Consider the following 27,136-nt stretch of genomic DNA (forward strand, 5'->3'; position numbering starts at 1 on the left):
TGTATTGAACCTGGAGTATTCCTTTAAGGTGAATGGAGAACAGGTCTTTCAAGCTCCAAAATGACAAAAAAAAAATAAAAGCATCATTAAAGTATTATAAAAGTAGTCCATATGACTTGTGCGCAATATTTCAAGTCTTCTAAAGACATAGGATAGCTATGTGTGAGAAACAAGCCTGCATTTTTGCTTTTATTTACTGATAATCTTCCCCTCGAGACAATTGTTTACCATTGACTGGACCACTGAGTCAGTGAACGAATCATTCAGACATCAAATTAATTGTTTATATACAAATCAGACATTGCTACTTCTGAGCGCACCAAGGAGAGTTAAAGTGGATGCCAAGATTTTCAGTAAAAAATTACTTAAATTATATAAAAATAGCACACTTTTGTTTCGTTTTTTTGTGTGTTTTTGTTGTCATTTTGGAGCTTGACAGCACAATTCACATTCATAATATGGAAAAGATTGGCCTTCAAAATATTCATCTTATGTGTTCAAAGGATGAACATAAGTCAGGTTTGGAATGACATGATTGTGAGTAAAAAAATATATTTTATTATTTTTGTGTATTAGTACTCTAATTGTATGTATGTCAGATTTAGGGACCGAAAATTATGAGTTCCAGATAAAATATCTCCCTGCAAATTGAAATTCAAAAGGCTTTAAAGCAACAGCATTAAAATGCACCATTTCCTCTATTTTTAATACAGAATACATTTATGATGATCAAGGGAATGAAGAAGTGTTTCACTCAATCCTGTGGGCATTTTTTTGAGATTGGTAAAAGCTCTTATGCAAATGCTCTCATGTTGTGTGAACCCGCCTGATGAATGTAAAAACACCAGATGTGTTTGGTCAGTCACTAATCTTTAGTGCATTAAGTCACTGATGTCGTGGCTTTGCTCCCTGGCATGTCAGAGTTGGGGTAATATTCGATAGGATGGCAGCAAGCATCTGCTGAGAGGATCAGAGATGGACAGCATTCCCCTGACAGCCACAGGCCCCGTCAATCACATTTGAGCCCAGGTGTTCTCATAACATCACACAGGATGTACAAGTTTGCAAATTTGTTACTGCAACTTTCTAAAGGACGAATCAGTCACACTTTTAAAAATAAAAAAATAACAGATGTACTACAATACCAATGATGAGCTTAAAAAATTCTGTAATTATTTACTCACCCTCATGTTGTTTCAAACCTGTATGACTTTCTTCAGTGGAACACAAAAGGAAATGCTTGGCAGAATGACTCAGCCTCAGTCCATTTACTTTCATTGAACATCTTTAACGTCATTTCATAACATCTTTGCGTTCCATGGAAGAAAGTAAGCAATATGGGATTGGAACAACATTAAGGTGAGTAAATGATGACAAAGTGTTAGGGTGAACTATCATTTTAATTTATAAGCTGCTTGAAATAATGACAAAAACAAACAAACAAACAAACAAAAAAACAATGAGGGTCAAGTGTTTGGTATCATTATAAAGAAAACATATTTTTATTATATAGACTATGATACATTCTTAGACTCTCAGTCTAAGAAACTGCTGAAAAATAAAAATGAATTGAGCAAAAAATTTACTTTTTTCATATTTTTCTTATTTGACATTATACTGTATCTGGGTGTAAATAAGGTGGCTCCTAAAAACTGCTTTTGTTTTGTTCCCATTCATGTTAACAGTATCTGAGAAACATTTTGTGTTGACAACAAAGCAACCAAAATTTATCATAGTGTCCAAAAATGACTCCATGTGTCCAAAGGCATCTCCAAACAAATACAACATAATAATTGTACATAAGAACTAATTAAACATGCAAACACAATGATGACTAAAGGTATGCATAGCATAGAGACAATTTTAGCAATGAGATTTCACAGAATGAGTGCCATTTGACTCAATGAGTCTGCATCGAGTTTGTGTCATTTACATGGCAGCATCTCCTGGTGACCATTTGTAACATTGCGCTTCGTGTGGATTATCTAATGATCTATGCACCCGATTCCCTTTTGTATGGGCTCATTTAAAGATAATCACTTCCTCTAAGTAATGGTATATTATATTTAATGTTCAGTTTATTTTTCGTGTGAAAAATAATGTTAAAACGTGTCATTTAAACACCACCAAAATAATTGTCAAAGACATATACATTACTCACTAAGTATATGTATATTTTTGCCTGTGAGTAAATCAGATAGGCTGCTTGTATTCTACTCTTTGAGAACTGTCCAACAACATATGACACATGGCATTTTGATCAGTCTGATGTTTTTACTGATTGCAATTATATGTACAGTGCAATTAATTAATTTATTTTTTTCGAAATTATCAAAAAGGAACATTTCTGGTTTGTCTGAAAATTTCAAAGCACTTGTTCAGTTTTGGTGATAATGCCTGCATGCATTGGAAACTAGAGCTGCTAAGCTTTCAAACGATATCTATGTTGTGTTGGTCAAGACTGAAGTTATTAATATGTTTACGATTCATTTTTTTCTCACTGGTGGGCCCATCCAAGTTGAAAGGGTTCAAATTAGGACTGTCAATCAATTAATTAATTACATGATATGATGATTAAATAATCAAATTAATCATATATATATATATCAATATTTGCTGAAAAAGGCCCTCAAATAACAATAATTCAATATACAATGATTTATATTTAAGATAAATATATATATATATATATATATATATATATATATATATATATATATATATATATATATATATATATATAAAGTTTAATATAAATATCATAATTCATATAATTAAAATGTATTACATTATTGTGGCAGATGAATAATTTTTTGATAAGACACTATAAAAAGTGGCTTTAGAAGTCAACGTAGTTTATTACCATATTATTAAACATAAGCATGTCATTGGCCTACAGTTCACATCAGTCCATTTTGCAGTTGAATTTATCAGTCTGTCTCGTCAATCTGAGAAACATTTATAATAAGGGCTTTTCTAAGCACGCGTCAATGTACACCTGTGTCAGATGGACACTTTTGGAAGGTCTAACTTTGGTTGTGTCATGTCATAAACACAGCATCTTTTGGTCATTGTGTCAAGTTAAAATGTAGTTTGAAACTTAGAGAAACAAGTCTCGATATCCCTGCATTCGGAATTTGCCACCTGTAGGAAACAGGTTGTACTTAAATTTCTCCGATGGTAGGAATAATCCTTATTTTGGTATGGGAACATGATTAATGGCATTAATTGTTTTTTTAACGCATTCTTTTTTATATAATTTATCGCAATTAATTAACAGGTTAAATTGACAGCCTTCCTTAAAATGCTTTTTTTAAGCGAATGTTCACTATTACTATCTTAGCCACAAAGCAAAGCAGTAGACATTAATCTGTTAATGCCTCTGTTATCTTGTGAGCAATGGGAACATGCAATGAAGAGGAAGAAAAAGATGGTTTGGATGAAATGATGAAGGGCAAAAAATCATCAATGCAATTGAGAGAGAAAATTCACAAATGAAACATCAAGAAATGGCCCAGAATCAGAAAAGGCAAGGGGGTATTATGAAGGAGTTGGAGGCAGAGCTGCATGGTTTCATCTTAATTCAGACTGGCAAAATAACTGGAGGATAAATTGAATCAAGTCTGCTCCAGCTGCCTCCTTGGGTTGTGCCAGTTATACTCCCATCCAGCGCTCCTTTGCTCACTCTTTTGCTCTTTCATTTCTCAACACACTGCCACGTTCTATTAACACTGCCTCTGCACTCCATCAGTTCATAACAGCTGTCAGATACAGTAATCCATATGCTTTAACATAAGCTCCACATAGTTTTTGAGCAGGATGAGAGGAGCTGATAAATTCACTGCTTCCGTCTCACTTCACACAGATCACTCTGATTATGTCTGACAGGTTCAAATGGCAGCGGTGAGGTCTGTTTAATGGCGATGTGCAACGAACATATGCAAGAGGCTAAGAATATCATCTCGCATCCCTCTGATTCATATTTCATGTGCACTAGGGTGTGTTGGCAAGCATGTAAAAGCCAGAGAACAATGTGTGTATGGGTGTTTTACCGTGGACCTGTAGCACAGCAGAGGCTTCCGTTTTGCCCACGCTGTTTTCTGTGACACAAGTGTAAGTGCCCTCGTCCTCCGCTCGGACTCTGATCAGACGGAGGCTGTTGTCACTGTGGATCTCAAATCTGTTCGGTCGAGAAAAAGAGAGAAAAAAAAGAGAATGGTCGACCATGAGGAGAGTCTATTGAGTAGTAATCACACCCTACACAATGTGTACATCCTTTCACTCTCTGAGAGGGCATTTCACAATACATGCCATTGTACTGCACTGTTTTGTGTTCCAACAAACCTGTTTTTATTTGAAAGAACAGTAGAGAGGAGACAAAAGAGAGTGAAAATAGGATTGGGACAGATTTGAATCTGTGTCTTCCACATGAGCACCAAGGTCTGGAGCATATGCACTAACTTCAAGGCCACAAATTTGACAAGGCATAAGTTATAGTAATAAGCTTCCTGGCTCATTATTTAAAGATGCTGTTAAGTTAAGGGTTTATTTGTTAGATTTGTTAGCATTAAGCAATAAATCATTATTGCTTTTCATCTATTACTAGGATCACAAGTATCTTAAAATGATGCATACTGCTCAGAATTTGAATATTTAGCAATAAACTTATCATATATTGTATTTTATACTTAAAATCAATGACTAATAGTTTTATATTGTGCCATCATTTCATTTCTGTATCAATAAAGCACCATAAAAGTATCCCAAAAGTAGTCCATATGACTCATAAGTCGGACATTAATTTAAATAATTATTCACTGATAATCTTCCCCTCCAGATGGCTGTTAACTGCTGTGAATGTACAATTGAGTTAGTGAACGAATCATTCTGAATGTTTTTGTGAACTGGATCAACTGATTCATTAAAAAGATCCAAATAATATGAATCCTTTCATTTATTTTTCGAATCAGACATTGCTACTTCTCTCATATACTCTTGTGCCAAGGAGAGTTTTTCAGCACAAAAAAGTATTCTCTTCCTCACTCAAAGTTAGCATATGTATTGGAATATAATGCAAAACACACATGGTCCAATTTCATGATACTTCAGTGATGCTTATTTGTCATTTTGGAACGTGACAGCCCACTACTCCTTCACTTCCATTGAATGGAAATGTAACAAAATTAACAAATCTCAATATATCTCATTAATGCAGAATATTTTGAAATGCCAAGAAGGAAAATGGGAAAATACTTCCAGAATCAAGGACCGCTGCAAGAATTGGAGGTCCCTGTTGCTCTCTATATAAATGTGATTCTCCATTAACTAATCAATTACTATATTAATGCCATATGACAGCTTCATAAAGCTGCTTTAAAGATGTTATAAAGGTTTGTAAGTGGAATCTAACCTCCCCCGTGGAAGTTCTCCCTCTTCTCTGTTCCAGCGGACAGTGGGAGCGGGATCGCCATGTACCTCACACATGAAGTCAACCGTCTCCTCAGCCACCACAATCTGATTCACAGGCCTGCGGATGAACACTGGCCTCTCTGTAAACACACAAATACTCACATACTGTACATTTACACAGTGATCATTCACACCTTTTCACAAAACCAAAAATGAGCCAGGAAATGGGACTTACCAAACACGACCAATTCGGCTGGATCGCTGTCTCTCTCACCCACCATATTGGTGCCCACACACACGTACATGCCTGCGTCACCCTTTCGGGTGTGAGAGATCATCAGCTTACCACTACGCATCTGAAGAAAAAGAAAATCACACTTATCATCAGTCAAAACAATTGGGGAAGTGAGCAAAACAGACCTAGGCAAAGTCAAAAGTTACCACGTTACCTCACAGAGCTATTTCTACCTGATCCTTAAGAATAATTTTCATTGGGGTAATCCAATTTATTTGGGGTGATTTAGTCATATTAAAGGGATAGTCCTCCTAAAAATGAAAATTCTCTCATTATTTCTCACCCTCATGCCATACCAGATGTGTATGTCTTTCGTTCTTCTGCAGAACACAACCAAAGATTTTTAGAAGTATATCTCAGCTCTGTAGCTCCATACAATGCAAGTGAAAGCTGACCAGACATTTCAAGCTCAAAAAATCACACTAAGATAGTAAAAAACTAATCCACATGACTCCAGTGGTTTAATCCATGTCTTCAGAAGGGATATGATTGGTGTGGGTGAGAAACAGATCAATATTTTAGTCCCTTTTTCTATTAATCTCCACTTTTACTTTTACACCCTTTCACATTTTGAAAGTGGAGATAGTATAGATATAGTGTAAAAAAGGCTTGGAATATTTATGTTTCTCCCCCAATAAGATTGCATAGCTTCAGAAGAAAACCACTAGAGTCATATGGATAACTTTTATGCTGTCTTTATGTGATTTGTGGAGCTTGAATAGTCAGGTCACCATTCACTTGCACAGTATGAATCTACAGAGCTGAAATATTCTTCTAAATATCTTAATTTGCGTTGAGCAAAGACAGAAAGTCACACAGCTAGGATAGCATGCGAGTGAGTAACTTATGAGAAAATATTTGGGTAAACTATCCCTTTAAAAATGTTTTTTGACTTGAATAAACCCAGATAATTTAGATGTTACCACTTGAAGCACATTTTTAGGTTTAAAGTAATATATTTCTGTCATAATTTACTCATCTTTGTTGTCATTTTAAACCCGTATGACTTTCTTTCGCTCATGAAACACAAAACGAGATGTTAAGCAGAATGTCCTGGCTGCTCTTTTCCAGACAACGAAAGCATGCAGTGACAAAAAAAGCATAAAAAGGTACTCATGCGCTATAATCTAGGTCTTACTAAATCATTCAATACAGTAGCTTTGTCTGAGTAGCTTTGTGCATATTCTAACTTGAATATGAGGCTTGTGAAATTTACTATGTTTTTAAAGATCTTTTTATTATGTTTTTTGTCCATTTTGGAGCATGACAGCCCATGGTCAATTTATACTTTCATAATCTGGAAAAGAGCAGCTTGTCCTAACATCTCCTTTTGTGTTCCACGTAAGAAAGAAAGTCATAAGGATTTAAAATGACACTGTGGTGAATAAATGATTGCAGAACTATCCCATTTAACTGACAAAAATGTGGTAGTTCTCTCAAGAGATTCAGCATCAACAAGGGCACCTTTCCAAGCTTGCAACAAAAGAACAGAAATACTCAATGTGTGTCTGGTGGTGACGTCACTGAATGGAGGAGAAAAGGAAGTGACCTCATACACTGAATCTTTACATACTATTGATCTTCCGATCAATACTGGTTGCAGAGGGATAGAGTCATGTCTGTACTGTACAGTCTAAACAGCCCTGTGCCAACATCTCACTTTGTGCTATTGACTCACAGAGATCCTGCCGTCCTTGTCATTGACACGAACATTGTTCCTTTTCCAGGAGACGGTTGGCTCAGGGTGACCCCGGGGAGGGACGCACTCCAGCACAGCGGACTCTCCGGCTGCCACCACCACATCATTGGGAGGCTGGCGGAAATCATCCCGTAGAACTGTGGGAAATTGAGATGTGTGTTAGGTGTGCGTTATTTTGTTTAGTATTTTCTCCCCTGTGTGAGTTGGTTATTCACAGATATTCATTAAGGAATGAGGGAATAGTGTGTCAGAGATGAATGTGGCTTTCTGCGTCTCGTCTTTCCTCTCTCAACTCCTGCCCTTATATTCCCTGTGCTCTTTCCTGCATGTCATGCCTCGGCATTTTCAGCTTATCAATTATAAACTGTTTTCATACCAACACATTCACCTTTAAATACAGTTAAATAATTGACCACACAAAGAGAAGTGACATGACTGGGTTTCTTTTCAAAGTCTCACCTAACACAATTCTACAGGAGAGCTAATTCTTTCAATAATCCATGAAAATCAAAACTGGAGTTTAATGGCTTTTGGTCCATGTCTGTAAGCTTTGAAGTCATCTATTTGCTACTGTACTCCTTAATTAACTTTTAGCATTTAAAATTTTGCTACAGTTTTTCTCTTTCGGACAAATGGACCAAACATATTGATAGCTCATCTTGTACTACATAGATTTTTGTCCAATCAAATTCTCCCTTGTGAAAGAAAGTGTTTACGTCAGCAACCAACAATGAAGTAGCAAATCAGTGGCTAATGGCTGTGATGTACAGTAACTACAGCTATTTCAAAAAAGGGGGACAAGCCTTTCGATATGTCCTACCCAAACTCCCTATTTCAATAAGAAATATGCAACACATGACAGACAACCGGTGCTCGAATGGCCAAAATGACGAGAAGGGTCTGTCTGCATCCTGCAAGACTACTACAAGGCATGCCCACTACAAGTCACACCCCTTCAAATAATTCAAACAAAATCTAACATAAAACAAAGGCAATCTGAGTAAACACAAAATGCAGTTTTTAAATGATAATGTTATTTATTGCAGCAAAAAAATGTATCCAATACCAACTGGGCCTGTGTGAAAAAATATTTGCACCCCCCAGTTACTAATAAGGGGGTTCAGCTGGACTAGACACACAGGACTAGCCTGATTACTGCCAGCTCTGTTCAATCAAATCAACACCAAAATACAACTATTTCAGCAGCATAAAGTTGGCTAAAATGTCTTACCCAGAAGCACACTATGCCAAGGTTGAAAGAAATTCCAGAAATGATGAGGGAAAAACATGATTGAAATACATCTGTCTGGGAAGGTCTACAAAGCTATTTCAAAGGCTCTGGGATTCTAAAGAACCACAGCCATTATGTCCAAATGGAGAAACTTGGCACAGTAGTGAACCTTCCCAGAAGTGGCCAACCTTCCAAAATTCCTCAAGAGCACAGCGACGACTCATCCAGGAAGTCCCAAAAAAACAAGGGCAACATACAAGGAACTGCAGGCCTCTCTCGCATCAATAAAGGTCACTGTTCATGACTCCAACTATCAGAAAGACACAGGCCAAAAATGGCACCCATGGAAAAGTAGTGAGGCGAAAACCACTGCTAACCCAGAAGAACATTTATTCATCATGATTTCTGCTCTCTACCAGACAATCCTAAAGGGAGAACATCAGGTCATTAGTCTGTGAGTTAAAGCTCAAGTGCAACTAGATTATGCAGCAAGACAATGATCCAAAGCCTAGGAGTAAGTCCACCTCTGAATGGCTCATAAGAAGCAAAACATCTTCCTCAAAAATTCCTCTTAAAGTTTTGGAGTGGCCTTGTCAAAGTCCTGACTTGAACCTGATTGAGATGCTGTGGCAGGACCTTAAATGGGCAGTTCATGCTCGAAAAATCTCCATTGTGGCTAAACTAAAGCAGTTCTGCAAAGAAGTGTTGTGAAAGACCGATCTCCAGATATCGGAAGCGTTTGGATGCAGTTGTTACAGCTTAAGGTGGCACAACCAGATATTAAGTTTAAGGGGACATATAGTTTTTCACATGGGTGATATAGGTGTTGGATAACTTTTTTGCTTCATTAAAAAAATAGAAAACTGAATTAGAAAACTGTATTTTGTGTTTACTCAGTTTGCCTTTGTTTTATGTTATAACTTGTTTGAAGATCTAAAACAATTTAGTATAAAAAATACACAAAAACAGAAGAAATCAGAATGCAGCAAATACGGAGGCCTGGTTAGCTCAGCGAGTAAAGACGCTGACTACCACCCCTGGAGACGTGAGTTAAAATCCAGGGCATGCTGAGCGACTCCAGCCAGGGCTCCTAAGCAACCAAATTGGCCCGGTTGCTAGGGAGGGTAGAGTCACATGGGGTAACCTTCTCGTGGTTGCTACAATGTGGTTCGTTCTCTGTGGGGACGCATGGTGAGTTGTGCATGGATGCCTCGGAGAATAGCGTGACGCCTCCACATGCACTATGTCTCTGTGGTAACTTGCTCAACAAGCCACCTGATAAGATGTGTGGATTGACGTTTTCAGACGCGGAGGCAACTGAGATTCATCCACCGCCACCCAGATTGAGGCACCACGAAAACTTAGAGCGCATTGGGAATTGAGCATTCCAAATTAGGGAGAAAAAGAGGAGAAAATAGAAGAAATGGATGGGGCAAATACTTTCTCACAGCACAGTACAATTATACCGCTGTATCATTAGGTGGCAACCATTAGAAACATCAGGAATATGAAAAGGAGAAAAGCTAACGGTATGCTAAGCTAATGGGGTAACCGGATAGCTTGAGTGAACTGGAGAAAACAGAATAGAGAAATAATTAATTTCACCATTTATATCTTTGGTTTAATAATATGATATGCTACATAATTCAAAAGTTATTCTTTGTTATATTCATACAGTTAAGACAACATGAATGCATAGGGTTTTAAAAGTTCTTTTAGCCAACAGAATCACTTTATGATCCAGGGGTTAGGGTTACTTGGAGTGGGCGTGTCATGTAGTGGGTGTTCCTTGTCGTCAGTTACACTTGGAAATGGCAGTCATCTAGGATTTAAACTGACACCTACTGACACCTGGATGCAGTATCACACAAAAACGAAATATTTCAGTTGCCAATGCCATTACAGAAATAACCAATTTGCAGTCAGCCATATTTAATTTATATTGTGAACAAAAGTGAAATGAGCAGTATTCAGCTGATAATTTGATCTCATTTAGTATGTCTGCATACACTTTAAATGTTCGATTTCAGATGGAATAAAACAATAATTTTTCTTTTTAAAACGTCAACATTTTAGTCAGACTGAAATCGTACCTGTTTGTTTGTCCTTTCTTCAAATAGCTGATTACACATTGTGTCACGTATACTTGGACAGACAGATGAAGACTCGACTATGCAAAAACCCGCTGCAGCTCAACTGTAACTGTGCATGTAGATGCACTGAGCATGTCGGTTATAAAGTTATTAAGCTACTGATATGACTGGAGTCTTTATCTCATGTGAGTTTACATTATTTTATAAAATATTTTCAAAAGTACTATTCATTTATTATGTGTAAAACATTTTAAAATAAGGAAAAATTACTGAGAGCAGCTTTAATATTGCAGTCAACCAAATTCCACGATGTTGGCTATGTTGACCTAACTAAGCATCGATGTTAATGGCATACACAGTGAACTTTCTCTATTACTTGCCTAACCTTCATACTGTGAGCGAACGGCAAATTGCTGCACTCCCTGCCGCCTGATTTAGCAGTAAATGTTCCACATAAATCCCTGGCGGTGATTGACAGATTAAAAATGCCAGCCCTGCCCTATTGCAGCACCCTCAGGGGGCCCTTTGAGTTACCTACATCAAAGAGTGAGCTCCTACGGGCTGTAGACTAGCAGCTGGCACCGCCACACACATACATACAAACATAAATGCCACTCATACTCTCAAGTCAGTGAAATAAATGTATTTCTGTAATAAAAAGGTACACTGATGTTCACAGATTACATGACAACCTGATGCCTGACAACCACAGTATCTTTCTATATTTTTAAAACATTATTTTTTTTTTTTCGATTAACAAAAAAAATATTTTTACCATGGATTTCTGCATAAATTGGTCATAAATTGGTTGCATTTTCATTTGAATTATTTATTTGCATACAATTCCTTTATTTGGATGGCAACATGTGATTGGAATTTAAAGTGCACTATAATTGCAGTTATTTTAAATAATTGCAACAAGACTACCCTGCACTGTAAATGCTTACAAGGTTCATTAGACATCATGAAAACATATATAATTGTTTGTGCATTATTTGTTTAAACAGACTGTGTTTGTCTGTTGTTGTGACTAAGTTGAATATCAGATCAAATTTTAAAACCAATTTATGCAAAATACATGGTTAATCCAAAGGTTTACATACTTTCCCTGCAATTATAAGGTTTAATCTCACCAGTCGTGGGCAAAAGGAAAGTGAATTATGCATAATGTAAAGCATGAAAATGAAGCCAAATAAATCAGTTCAACCTTCGGTTCATAATTATGATATGACCTCTCCAGCAGAGTCCTGGCTACACCGTCCCTTGGCAGACCTTTATAAAATACAATGACTTGTGATAATTACTTATAAATATTCATTGGAATGTCATGTTATTGGTGATGTCCAGAGCCCTGAGAGCTCCATTTTCTTTGTTAAACTCATCCTCATCTCCTGTCTATGAATATTCATAACTTTCAAGCTGGGACAAATGGTGCAAGTCTGTCTTTGACCAGTAAGTTTGTCAGATCTCACATTTGAAGTGGTCATCTGTCAGTCTGGCCACTCAAGAGTGGACCCACCCCCCTACCCTCCAACTCGACCATTACCAACTACACCACCATCCACCCAACACAATCTGTCACATTCCTGCTCACTCAAATCTTCTTCCCATTCTGGAATCTTATGCCCCATATACACCTTGCATGAACATGCGTTTTCAGTAGGAATGTCATCAAGTATCGATATATTGATTATTGATCAGCATGTTATTTTATCGATACATTTTTGAGGCATTGATATATTAGCATCAGCAGGCATTTAAATTAGAAGTCTAATTTGTGTGCTTTCAATTCACTATCAGTTGCATTCCATTCAATGAAGTCTGACGTAATACTGTTAAGAGACCTCGAGGGGGCGACACAACATTTACTGAACAGGGATGTGGCATGAATAAAGTCCAAAGTTGTGAAGGTTTCTTTATTTCTACAAGAATGAACAAAGTGATTTTGATGAGTTTGCAGGTTAGTGTATGAAACTGGTTTAACTGTGCAAACTGAACGATTAGAAATGGTGATGTTTTATGCAATTTTCCTGTATGTAGCATTTAATTAGTCATACATTCAAGCTGTCAAACCACAAAACGATATACTTGTAACTGAAAATATATTGTGTAGGCTCTATGAAAGATACTTATACACAATATATCATCCAGTGATAACTAGAGTAAATAATCTACAGTATGTCCTTTGATAAAGGGTTAGTTCAACCAAAAATGAAAATTTTCTCATATTTTACTCACCCTCATGCCATCCCAGATGTGTATGACTTCCTTTCGTCAGCAGAAAAATCTAAAAATATCTCAGCTCAGTAGGTCCTTATAATGGATGTGGATGGTAATATGATTTTTGATTCTCCAGAAAGCACTGACTATCAGCATTAACATCATCCATACAACTCCAGTGGTTAAATTAATGTCTTATGAAGCAATGCGAAAATATCAATATTTAAGTACTTTTTAACAATAAATAATCACTTTTGTTAAGCAGCAGTATTCTCGCGTTCACGAGAGGGCTGAGGTCACGCGGTCTCTCATGTGACGTATTGGCATTGGCATGTTCACGTGAGAAGTGATGCAAACGCAACCCACCCGGAAGAGCAGCGCTGTTTACAACTGAGGAGGAACGATGTACAGACCGAATGAAGCAAATTTCTTGATTTAAGAGGAGGAGAGGAGATACTGAGTACTCTGGCCAGGAGCACAGGGAGATGGAGGAGGCTGCAGTAATAACAGCACAAGAACAAACCTCAGAGAGACAGAGAGCTCAGGAGAAATGGTGGTGCACATGTAGAGAGCATCTACTGCAACTAATGGAACGTTGCCATGCCATCACTGGAAAGACCTTGTGACATCAGCCCTCTCGTGAACGCACATACTGCTGCTTAACGGATGAGATGATTTATAGTTACAAAGTAAATAAATGTTGATCTTTTTCACAACAAAAGCGATCATATCACTTTATAAGACATTCATTTAGCCACTGGAGTCATATGGATGACGTTAATGCTGATTGTCTGTGCTTTATGGAGCATCAAAAATCGTGTTACCATCTACATGCATTATAAGGACCTACTGAGCTGAGGCCCTGAGTACATCATGAGAGGATTTTAATTTATGGGTGAACAATCAATTTGGATAATGATTTGGGTTGAATTTAATGGAAAACTATGCAATAAGCTCTGTCGCGCTGTAGAATTTTTAGCAGACTCTGGAGAGGGTGAACCTGTGGTGTGTGTGTGTGTGTGTACGCATACCTTAATAGAAAATAATTGTTTCACATTTTAGAATGCGACATGTCATCCACCAGACACGTTCAGTGTACTACCCACTTTACCAAAGTTGTGTTGCTTAAAAAATATGCTTGAAAAGCAAATACGTTTGAAAAAACAAAGACTACTGTGCAACGAGCAGCCCTATTTATATCTGAAAAAAATCCCGATATAAATGTATATTTATCAGGAAAATCTTCTGCTTTACATTGCGTGAAAATAGAATAGATCCCAAGCATAGTTTTCTGTGATCAGATTGCTATGGGATTAAAACTGACCACATTAAATGACAGGCATAAATGCACTCAAGATAAATTGTGATCGGATTGTGATCACTAAGTAATTAATTATGTGATTAATTAGGTTACCTTACAGTCATCCATTGTTTAAGTGCTATGTTGTGGTTTCTTGCCTTTTTCTGTTTATCCTGCCATTGCACCGTGAAAGACACAACATACATTCCCAACCTGGAATCTTGTTAACCAAGCAATGAACAATATTCAATTAATTATTTCATTGGAATATTAGTGCGTTCCATTTTGTAAAGGTACCTTTGATCAGATAGATCAAAGTAGAGACACATTTGACTGCAAGGCTGTCCAAGGTTTAAACGGGGCCAGTTTTTTAAAAGATTTTAAAAGAAAAGGCGCTGTTTACACATGGTATTTGCGGTATTGACGCTGACAACCACCCCTGGAGTGGTAGTCCATGGTGTGCTGAGTCAATCCGACAAAAAAGATTTGCGGATTGATCCTCTCAGAAGCGGAGGCAACAGAGACTTTTCCTCCGCCACCCGGATTGAGGTGAGTAACCGTGCCGCCACAAGAACCTAGTAAGTAGTGGGAATTGGGCATTCCAAAATTGGAGGAGAATAGAGGATAAAATAAAAAATGTATTACAAAAAGATGCATTTTGGGCGATCCAATCACAAGTAGGAAGAAGAGACACATCACCGTTTACACCTGATCATAACTAGGCCTGTCACGTTAATTATGTTATGATTTTGCTGAAGATATAAAATTAAACAATATTGTATATATTGCGATGATTTTAATGAGCCTTTTATTTGGCCATTAAGTTTCATATAGTGCATCAGTAGACTAATTTCACCATTCTTCGGGGCTGTATAATTAATCAAAACAACATCAAAATGGAGAAATGATTTATTTAACTGCCAAAGTCTGTGATTAAAGACAGATCAACATGGTCTGTGTGCGCTTCAGAATGAACCGGTGACACACTGATCTGTGTGCACGCGCGGGGGTGGCGGGGGCTCATGTTATTAGAGCAGTTCACCTGCATTGTGAAGTACTGCAGGTTCAAGCATTCGCACAATCCAAACATCAGTAGCTGCTATAAAGTTATTATACAAATATACAAACAGTAAAGGAGAGTTTGACAGTGTTCACAAGATGCAAAACTTATAACAGTCAAACAAACATTGCACTTCCAGTTTCATAACAAAAGCTCCCGGTAAAAGTGAAATAAACCACGACTGCATTGGCTAAATTAAAACCCTAATTTAGGGCGAATTAAATAGGACAGAAATATATTAATTTATTTTTAACAAATCTCACCCTGAATATAATAATGATTCAGTCTTTATAATAAAAACTTGACTGGGTTCCACAGTAATAGTTTAGTATGATGCAATATTCATCTGGTTTCCAAAAAATAAGTCGTTTTTGCACACAATTTGTTGATTCACAAATATTTTTATTTTGACAAATATATGAAGGAAAATAAGATTTGTATTAAGCTTTCATATATGATTATATGTTAAATATAAGTATAAACATGCAAATTAATGAAAGTGATTACATTTTACTCCCCTTTTTTTTACTACCTTTAATTTAGTGAAAAACTGTGGGAAACATGCTTTCAACCTTTTAAAATTAATTTCTATTTAATACCTTTGAAATATGAATTCTACTTGGCTACAATGGCTGTTTAGATGAAATTATGCTTCCTCTGATTGAAAAAACAAACAAACACTTTTATGCTATTTCAGAGCAAAAACATAATTATTGAGATTTATATAGAATATCGTCAATTTGCTGAAAAATATAGAGATATAATTTCTGAAGCCATATTGCCCAGCCCTACAACTAACCTAAAAGTTAATCTTAAAAATATCTATCCTATCCAGTTTCCCAAGCTGGGAACAAAAACTGCAGTTGCAGATGGACAGAGGCCTTCCAATGTCTGAATTTTCTTAAGAATTAAAAGTTAATTGTACTTGCATTATTATGCTATTATATTATCATGATATCACTGGCATAACATATTTTTAAAATGGCTATAATATTGTTTATTGCAATTATTTCTTGGAAAATATATCATCCAACAAAAGTAGTTATAGTGACAGGCCTAATCGTAACATGAGTCTTATTTGACCACAACACTACAAACACGATGTAGTCACATCACCTCAAAATGTGGTCGAAGTGGATATATCTAAAATCTTTTTGGTCCCTATTTACACCTGTCTTTCAGGTCATTCCGTTTCAAATGGATTGCACAAAACGCATCTAGATACCAGTTGTAAAAGGAGCATTACAATTGTATAGTGTTCAACTGATATGGGTTTAAGAGCAAATGAGAGTTCCACAAAAAGTGAAAAAACAAACAAACAAACAAACATGTATTTTACACAGTATTCTCAAATGCTATATATTTGTTAAAAGAAAAATAGAAAATGTACACTGTCCACTTACAAGGATATCAACAGATTTTGGACCTAACACAAGTAGTAACTAACACTTCTGCTAATCAGGCACCATTATCTGCCAATGCAGATGATCTAAAAATGTCCAAATATTGTCAATTGAATTAGATAAGCAACTTAATGTGTCAACATATGTATAAAAAATAAAAATAAAAAAACAAGAGATTAATCGTGATTAATTATTTTCATCTATTGACAGCCCTAATATTTGCATTTAAGTCATAACTTCTGTTCCCCGTCTGTCGCTCACTTCAACATTGTGTCGAAGAAGCGACACTAGGGGTCTCTCTTGAGCGCTGAATATGCCTCTGATCTATGAAAAAGGCCATTGGGAATTAAGCAGACAGTATTTACCCTGCCCCCGGACATATGGGTATAATGCTGCGTTCACACCGGACGCGAATAGCGCGTCAGGCGCGAGTGATTTCAATGTTAAATCAATGCAAAGACGCGTTACACGCGTAAAAAATTCCTGCGGCGCCAATGAGGCGTAGAGCGCGGCGCGGTAGACGCGAATACGCCTCATTCGCGCGTCAAGTTCACGCGAATGGCGCGAATTGAGCGTCTGGCGCGTTACGCGCGAATGGTGCATTTTGTGCATTCACGCGTTTGACGCGAATTCGCGTCTGCCGCCCGAGTTGAAAAATCTGAACTTTGGCGTCAATTCGCGCCGCGTTAACCAATCAGGAGCCTAGCTGCCTGCTGTCACTCAGGAGGTAAAGTGACGTAAACTCCCGCTCGGAATCTTTCATTCCAAAATCACTGACAGCTAACTTATGGAGGAAAAATTAATTCTTGCTGTAAGCGGTCATCCAGAATTGTACGATTCCACTTCATATTTTTACAGAGACAGGAACAAAAAGGACCTCGCTTGGAAGAGGGTCAGTGAGGAGATTGGGCAACCTGGTAAGTTGTAAATACAAATTAATCTTTAATATTTGTCCACTACTTTACGATAGAAATACTACAGTCACTGTAATTTGTTGAACAAGAACATGTGGACATCAAAACATGCAAACTCAGAGCGAGGGTTTACAGTTTTATTGAAATTGCGGGACAACAGGTCATCAAACTGGGCGCGGGACAAGCGGAAGTACCACTGAAAGCGGCCGTCATCCAGGCACAGCTCCTGGAGCAAATGATGAAATTCGCCGAACTGGGAACGCCTCCGGAGGGTCTGGTGGACCCAAGTACGGCGACGACGACCCATACGCCGCTGTTCTGCTCTCCAGAGCAAATACAGAGCGGTGACTCTCTCCACGAATGCTCGATCAACATCAGCCATCTTGTAAAAAGATGGCCGTCAACGGGTTTCGCCTCCAGAGTTTCATCAGATTTCGCCTCCGACGCGTGTCACGCGCGTAAATTTCGCTTCAAACTTTTGTTTTTTACGCGCGTCAATTCCGCTCTTGACGCGCGAATGGATTCAAAGTGGTCAAGCGTATAACTAGACACGGTAGGCGTGAATTTGACGCGCTATTCGCGTCCGGTGTGAACGCAGCATAAAAGCGGAGAAATACGTCGAGTTCATTCAGGAGTTTTCTGAGGAGCCGGAAATGGTCCGGCCACTACAGCGGCTCGGCTCAGCAACGTGGCCGGAAGGACACAACATCTCATTTCATCCATCAGGGAACGGAGGTTAAATACATAACCTAGAGATTCCCCGTCTGTCGCCCACTTCGACGTTGTGTCGAAGAAGCGACACTAGGGGTCCAATTCCAATCACGCCATGCGCTGAGCCGTGTACGTGTACTTCTGACACAAGAGCGGGCAAGTATTTCACGTGCAAAGGTGACCAGTTGTGTCAGACGCACGTACCCTTCCCCAATGCCCCATAAAAAGTCATCGGAATCCTTTTGGTTACCCTAAACAGGGGAACAAGGAGACACTCGTTCAGCTGGACCGACTGGGGGTGAAGCCTCCACTCTCCACCGGGCCAGCGTTGTCGTGACAGCGCTTCCGCTACCACATTGAGGTCGCCTGGGATGTGAGTGGTGTGCAGCGACTTGACTAGTGTAGCTTCTTCAACACAACGTCTTGTTCCCTCCATCAGGGAATGGAGGTTACATACATAACCTAGACGTTTTATAGGGTTAACAAATCAAAATAATTTCAAGTACCCCCTGGAACCTGCTGGAGTACCCCCTGACAAACACATTTACCCCGGGTTGGGAATCACTGCTGTTAAATACATAATTTGCATTAATTTTACATTTAATAGATTCTATGCAGCTGAATATGAAAAAATTTGACATTTAGCTAAAACAATAACACCATTCATACCACATAGCCAAGATGAATAATAAAACTAACTGACTATAAAATTATTCAATTGTCCATTTTCCCCCTTTGGCCATAAGAGCTGCTGACTCTCTCATGGTTGGCTGTCACTGTAAAATGAGCGTCCACTCATTCCCTTGGGCCACTCTTCATAACAGTGTACAAACAAAGCACAAGCCTCCCAAGTGAACAAAAGCATGTCTGAGATAAAGAGAGAGCGCAGATGTTGCATAAATGAGCCCAACAAATGGCACAACCGACACAGACATCTTCCCCGGCAACAAGCCCATCTCACCCACCGGACACCCACCAATCCACCCAGATCCAAAGTAGATAAGAGACGCCCACTGTGATAATGACTACATCCACACAGTCACAGTGTTTGGGATTGACAACCATATTTACTTATAGGCGTGACAATAGAATTGCTTTGTTCATTTAATAGTCGACATGAACGCCTCAATTTCTGTCTATATTAGAGAATAAATAAAGTCAAGCCCCTTATTTCACGAAAGCCATGAGTAGCACTTGTAGCCATAACGACAGTGAGGAAAGTACATTTCAAAGATGGTGACTTCCATTACACCAGAAAGTCTTATCACAATTGACACAACATTATTTAATAAACAAGTCCAACCAGGTTACTTCGTCAAATATTAAAGCTGCACTATGTAAAAATTAACAAAATGCCATTATTGATTGAGCGCATAAACAATCAGTGTTCAAAACAATGTTCTTACCCCAATTCACTTCAGTAAGTCTATAAAAATGATTTGTATTTTGAGTCTGTGTCATTACATCATGTATGTAAAACACAGAAAATTAGTACCGGCTGTCTCATGTTCTGGCTGGAGAAACTAGTTTAGTTCAGTACAGTCAGTTACACTCACAGAGTTCAGGACAGCATCGCAGCAATCTGGATGGATATTTATCTGTTATTCATTTGGCGAAGTTGCTTGGATATGTTGCCTGGTAGAGTTGCTGAAGCTAATATTGCTTGTCATTCTTTTATGAATCGAATATTACACACGTGTTAATCGATCACAATGTATCTAATTTGTCGGGGGAAGTTACTGTGACATGTTTATTTATGACTTCTGAAATTGACTTCTTGTAATTGTTATATTGCATATTTATGCATATTATTTTCATGTTTAATATAGTATATTTTATCCCCATCATTACTGAATCCTTGTTTTATGTTTTTAGTTTACTGTGTTATTGTGTGTATTGCATAGACATACTATTATAGTAATATAGTAGAATCACATGACCAACCGAATACTGCTTGCTTACTCTCAGTAACCATCCTTTTATTTGGCACATTCACTCATGGATTAAAGTAATTATGGCTGACTGTGAAAACTTCATTTCTACAATGGCATGTAAACCTGAAAATTACTGGTTTGAATGATGCTGCATCCAAGCCACTATGTTTTAGTGTAAGTCCAAGAAGACACAAACAAATAAGTTACTGAGTGCACATTTATGGGAGTCAAATTGGTTGTAGAATGCGGTTGTCACTGGTTTATAATCAAATGTAGAAACTTCACGTGTGTGAACATAACCATATTTAGCACTCACAACCATTCTGCTGCCTTGTGAATGCCAGTAAGAGCTAAGCTGATGCCATAGGTTACTGGTGGGCCTCAAACTAAAATATACATACAGTAGTGTAATACATATATGCATGCATGAGCTTTCAAATTGGCAGTGGCTGCATATTCTCTGTCCCCTGTAGTCCACTGTGGTTCCCTGTCACCTACTGAACAGAATATAACTCACAGGAGGCATATGCAAAAGCAAGGACAAGGACAGGCTGTTCCCAAACAGCCCACAGCATGTTGCATTTTTTAGGAGTCAAAGCCATGTGTAATTCATGAGCGCTGGTTAAGAAAAGAGAGGGGGGAAATAGTGTCACCACTTACCTAGAGCTGGCCAGCACAAAGCTCATAAGTGCCCTCAGCGATACCACATGCCTAGTTATAGGAAAGAATAATACACGTTTGATTCTGACATGGTTTGTCCCTTTCAGCAGTATGAGTAGGAAGCCATTCTTTCCTTTCTCATCCTCTACACTTTAATATAAAGCAGGAACACAGCTTGATTTTAGACATTCATGGTGACTGACTCAGAGAGACAGATTAGATACAGCTGAAAGCCCGGGTGGGTCACATGACCGGTAGAAAACATTCCGGCCACTATTTAATTCTAGAGCCGACCTTGTAGAGCAAAATCATCATCATCCCTTACATATGCTGTAAAAGCCAATTACTGTAGTAGCTACAAATATTTATGGAAATAATTGACATGAATTAGAAGAAACCATCTTCTATACACATTGGCGTGGTCTCAAAATTTAAAAATAGTCAGTTGCCTACTTGATTTCCCAGAGGAGAATTTTGCTGTCAAATCACAGTATACTCAAAGGGATATTTCACCCAGAAATAAAAATTCTGTCATCACTTACTCACTCTCTTGTTGCTGAAAATCTCTCTGACTTCCCAATATACTCTCATGACAATATGAGATAGCGAAATAGTAAGATATCATGAAAGTTTTTTCCCATAGAGATCAACAAATCAACAAACAGATTTTCAAATCAATTCAATATAGGAATAACATTTTAGCTATAGGCTACACTATATGGTTAGGTTTAGGTTAAAATCGAATAACGATTGTTCAAAGCCCTGATATTTCTCTTTGTTCTTGTGGTACACAACAGCGATTTTTATATATATATATTCTAAATAAAAGAGGAGACACCTGTGAGATTTTTCCTATGATAAAAAGCTGAGAAGCTAGAGAGATTGGCAAAAGTCTCCATAATCTCCATTTAATATTATTAGAAAGAAAAAAACAAGATTTTTGGGCTTGGCTGTCTGGATGGAAAGGCGCTGAAATGCTTTCTAGGTTATATATTACATACCCTTTGTCTTCATAAATCACTTCAGTAATTTGGGCTATACCATGTGAATGAGATTGGTCATAAGGTTGTAATGTATGTTGATGATGCTGCATGGAACCCCTGGGATGACCATGACCCAATCTTATTCCCTGCTGTTCCCATATATGGCTCGTTTGTCTAAATGTGATCACCGGTATTCCGATAATGCAGTCCCATGCTTTTGAGTTATGGGAATGAAAGGACATTTCCCAGGCTGCACCTCACACAGGTCTGTCTCATTTCAAAAGGCCAGGATTCTTTCTTCTACACCCCCTGCAAAGATCATGGAATGATGCTAAATGACAAGCCTGTTGGGATGTACATTATTTATAGCCCACCACTGTATCGCCACGCACTCCCGCTTCTCCTTTTTACACAGTGGCTCATTTGCATCCCGCACTTTGCAGACCCATGACTCTTTCGCCTGTTAGTTACTCACATGTTGATCTTATCTTATATGGGCAATCATTCTAACCTGAATAATAGGTGTCGTTTTGACAAGTGGCCATCTGTCGCCGTTTATGTGTGTGTGCAATTATGAGATTAGGAGGAGACTTTTGAAACGTTTCAGGTTCAGCTTGACAAGGTGCCTCGCATGTAACATGTAAAATAATGTTAGCTCCTAATGTGTAATTATACTGTACGTCGATGCATGAAAGCATATGTGATTGTAAGGGGTTATGGTAAGCCATGATTAAGACACATGGCTGTGTGTAGATGACACAGTATGTTGTTATTGTTCATTTCAGAGCCACATAAATAAATCCATCCCAAAGGTGGGCTAATCCCATGCTACATTGGCTCTCATATAGAGACTCGACATACCAACCCACACTGGTTTAATCTGCACGTTGTTTGTGTTTACTTCCTTTCTGGCATGAATTCAGAGAATGAGGCTCAGTACCTAAATGCAGAGTGAAAAAAGGAATTTATTTATATACAAAAATAAATAAAAAACTAATTAAAACTCCCACAAAGGGGAAAACAAACAAGTCCAGGGCAGAGCTAACTGTAAAGGGGCTGGGGCAGACGAAACATGGACCTGGACCGACCGGACCGACCAGACCAAACAGGGATTGGAAATCAGACTGATAAGAAACAAACTAGACTGACTGACTGAACATGAGACCAACACCGACTGAACAAACAAGACTGTAAACAAGATGAACTGGCACTAGACTGGCACTAAAATAGGGAGAGAAATCAAATGAGTTAACAGGCGACAGATGAGTTAAATTAACTAATTAAGCAAACAAGGATGCGGGGTATGACGTAAGACAGAGAGACACGCGGTGATACAGAAACAAATCAAAGCCATGTGCTCTCACAAGACAAAACACCCGAATGGCAGGAGCGCATATCGCCAAAACAATAAGGCAATATACGCCCATGCCAACCAAAAAACAGCCATGTTCGTGAGAGACAGACAACTATTGACTAATAACAGACAATAACAGCACAAGTTTCCAGTTCCCGACACAGAACAAGACAGGAAGTCAGGATCCAGTCACCTGCTCCCGACATGAAACAAGAGTGCACCTAAGACCAAAACATACTCGGTACAAGTACGTGAACACAGACGCTGCTAGCAACATTAGCTTGATTTCATGCGTATTTCAAAATGGATCAGAAGCTGTGTTTCCATCCAACTATTTTTATGTGCTTTTTGAAACTGCACATAAAAAATCCTGAATATAAATGCTTGCTATGCAAATACACTCTCAAAATTAGCTTAAAGTTTAAATGTGCATTAAGGGTTAATTCGCAAAATGATGATGTCATGCTCCGGTGAGTTTGCTGGTTTGTTTTGTCATATTCTCTCCCTAATGTCTCGCAGGCATGGGAACATTGATTGTTCCCGGGGGAACGCTGATCATGCCACTGATTGGCATGCCAAGCAACACCTGTTCTACGCTAATTCACTCCCTTCTTAAGTCTTTTGTTTACTCTCCTTACGGTATCTTTGCTAGATTGTTGTTAGATGTTGAGTAACTAACCTCAGTCTCTCTACCTAATTGGTCCTGTCTCGTGTATCTGTTGGTTGCCCGCGTGTCGGGTGTGGTTGCCTTCCGAATTTCCTGCATGTCAGCTGGTCTTCCACGGAGGATACTTCGTCTCTGCCCACGTGTCAGGAGTAAGATTGCCCATCTCAGCTGAACGTTGTTCTACACATCACTATGCTTCAGTGGAGGATTCTACTAATCTATTCCTGACTTCCACAATGCACACTCTTCATGGATTGCCCCTTGCGCGGCCAAGCTGCGCACACATATCGGAGATCGCTTCCCACTGCTGCAGCCTGTGCCGGGATCTTCGACATTCCACAACTCAGTGACTACTTTGAACGGTTCCTCTGCTCTTGTGTCTGTTTGTCTCGCTATCACTCGTAACAGATTAAGTGTTTTGACCATTTGTGCACGTGTTATGAGTGTGCAAAAGCTTGATGTGTCTGGCCCGACGAGCGGTCCAATCTTGGCACACAATTCTTCGATCATAGCCCTTGACATTCAGAAGTGTTTAACCCACAGCTGGTCATTAAAGTGGGTCCTCACAATCCGCCAGAACTGTTTTGAGAGTGGGCGCTCCCAGGTATGCAGAGGCTGGAGGCATATGGGCATTGCAGCCATTTCAGCACTCATTATATCAGATATTACACTTATTCTGCGGTGTCTCCTGACAGCATTTTATTAAACAAACTACAGCTACTCCATAGGCAGCTCCCTCTAGATAATGCACATGAAGTAGTGGATGGAAACTTTCAACGATTCGTATTTTTAAAAATGTGCTTAAAAATTGCAAAACATTTCAATGGAAACCCAGCTAGACATTACCAACCAGATTTCAAACAAGTTTAAATTAGTTTGAAATCGATAGTAACATCTGAGACTGTAGTTACAGTTTGTCTCCCCAAGTGAGCACACAAGTAGAGCTTCAGCAAGTTTTTAGCACAGACTAAAAACATCTAAAAAGCTTCTATCTTGTATTGTGTGCTTTGCTTTATTAATAAAACAGTAAAGAGTAGACAGTAAAGACAGGAAAGGAGGAATGGACTTATGACACAGGCAGGACTCGAACCCCTGTCCCCTGTGAGCTAACAGTTCATACAGTATATGTTGTGAGCATTTGCCTCAGTTTCATCAATAATTACATTCTGATCATTTCCGGTACATTATGCGCTCTTTTGAACAATCAACAGTAACTGGGCAGAACTTGACAAACACAAAGCCAAATAGTTTTGCTACTGTGCAAAAATGGAATATTTAACACATACATGAAACACACAAATATCTTGGAGGATATGGCAGATAAAAGTGAGCAAGTTATGTTCAACAACATTGTGCATGCAAGAAATCCCCTAACAGCCTTTAGAGAGTTAAGATAAGAGTGCATGGGGAAAGATGTATTAGGAAAAAGCTGCCTCCGAAGCATCATTACTTTTTAATCCCACACAGAGAGAAAGAGGGACAGCTGGGTCTAGAGCCTTTTAAGCAAGTTTTATTTTTCATTTGTCCTACTTTATCTTAATCCAGTCTGAGGCAACACAGCAGTGTACTCCCCGAGACAGACTGCCACATTCAATGCTTTGAAATAGATACAGCTTTTCTCTAGCATAAAAGCTTCAACACAAAGCTGCTATTTTTGAGAGAATACATGAATGGATTCATACAATCAAGCAGGGAGCTAAATATCTGCTTCTAATGAAAAATAACAGGCTCAAATAGTTGCTCTTGCCATTTGTCATTGTGCCATTATGACAAGCGTCAGATTGAGCATTGGTCCTTTGGCATGCTAATATCGTGTCCCTCAATATACTAGGGTCTAGCTTTCATGGATTAAGATATAGCTGTAAAACCCAGATTCAACTTTCTCTCACTGGTGAATATAATCCTTTAATATTAAAATATTTTTGTTGAGAACAACACTGTGTAATCATAAATGCCTGTCCTTTGTTTGTCAAAATAGGTAAAAAATACTAAAATAAAAGTGCAATTAAGAACATTGAGAAATGTTTTTTTTTTTTTTTTACAAATTAATCAACCAATTTATGCCCTTTACACCCAAAATAATCCCAGAAAATCTTTTGAGATTGACATTGACATCTGTGAAGATTATTACTCTTTTCACAGCGTTTTTATATAAAGGGTATAAAAGGGCTGTAGAATCTTAATCGATCTATCGACATGTGTAAAGGGACAGTTCACCCAAAAACGAAAATTCTCTCATAATTTACTGAATTTCTTTCTTCTGCTGAACACAAATTAAGATTTTTAGAAAAATATTAGGTCCGTACAAAGCAAGTGAATAGTGACCAGACCTTTCATGCTGAAAGATTATATATAGGTAGCATAAAAGTAATCCATATGACTCCAGTGGTTTAGTATATGTCTTCTGAAGCGATGCAGTCAATTTGTGTGAGAAACAGATCAATATTTAAATCTTTTTACTATAAATCTCTACTTTCGCTTTCTCTTTCGTGAAATTAAAGTTGAGATTTATAGTAAAAAGTACTTAAATATTGATCTGTTTCTCACCCACACCTATCATATCTCTTTTGAAGACATGGATTAAACCACTGGAGTCTTTTTTTTTTTTAAGACAAATTTAAAAAATAATGTTTAAGCTGATCTCTTCCATAAAATAAAGTGAATGGTGACCAGGGAGAATCAAACAGCAAAAAGGACTCAAAAGCACCATAAAAGTAGTACATTGTGTAAGAAGTTGTTCACTTATTCACTAAAGATCTTGCTTTGAAAGTCTTGCTTGACAGCCATCGTCACCATTCAGTTTCACCGAATGGGAAAATTCAGCAACAACATTCTGCTATACATACTTCCTTATGTGTTGCATGTAGAGAATCACACATGTGCCTAAAACTGAGAAACTGAAGTGATTCACCAACAAACAAACACAAAATCAACATTTCACAACCCAACATTTCTCAGTATTTTTGAAGATTCCTATAAGCTGAAATTTAACAGATGGACACCGCAGCACCAGACAAGTCATGTCAAATATTGCTCACTTATCACAAAAGGGCTGATCCAATGTATGATCCTCAATCCACTTGCTGCTATAATCTGCTGACATGCAGCCACAAAGATGTAAACCTTTCAATGGTAAGGAGGCGGAAGAGTATGGCGGATTAGGAGATTGCTTCACCTTACCCATTCTTTCACCTATTGTACCC

General features: G+C 38.2%; 1 protein-coding gene across 4 annotated transcripts in view; it reads right to left on the reverse strand.

The window, feature by feature from the left end:
* Positions 1–27,136, reverse strand: part of zgc:77784 (uncharacterized protein LOC402947 homolog) — an 89,207-nt gene that overhangs the window by 45,439 nt on the left and 16,632 nt on the right. For all 4 annotated transcript variants that reach the window (XM_052107280.1, XM_052107282.1, XM_052107279.1 and 1 more), the window contains exons 3-6: positions 7,383–7,540; positions 5,645–5,765; positions 5,411–5,549; positions 4,053–4,180 (exon numbers count right to left, since the gene is read on the reverse strand). In XM_052107280.1, coding sequence (XP_051963240.1) covers positions 4,053–4,180; positions 5,411–5,549; positions 5,645–5,765; positions 7,383–7,540 — 546 coding nt within the window. The remainder of the gene's footprint in view (positions 1–4,052; positions 4,181–5,410; positions 5,550–5,644; positions 5,766–7,382; positions 7,541–27,136) is intronic.

The sequence above is a fragment of the Xyrauchen texanus genome, chromosome 36, assembly GCF_025860055.1.
Source record: "Xyrauchen texanus isolate HMW12.3.18 chromosome 36, RBS_HiC_50CHRs, whole genome shotgun sequence".
NCBI lineage: Eukaryota > Metazoa > Chordata > Actinopteri > Cypriniformes > Catostomidae > Xyrauchen > Xyrauchen texanus.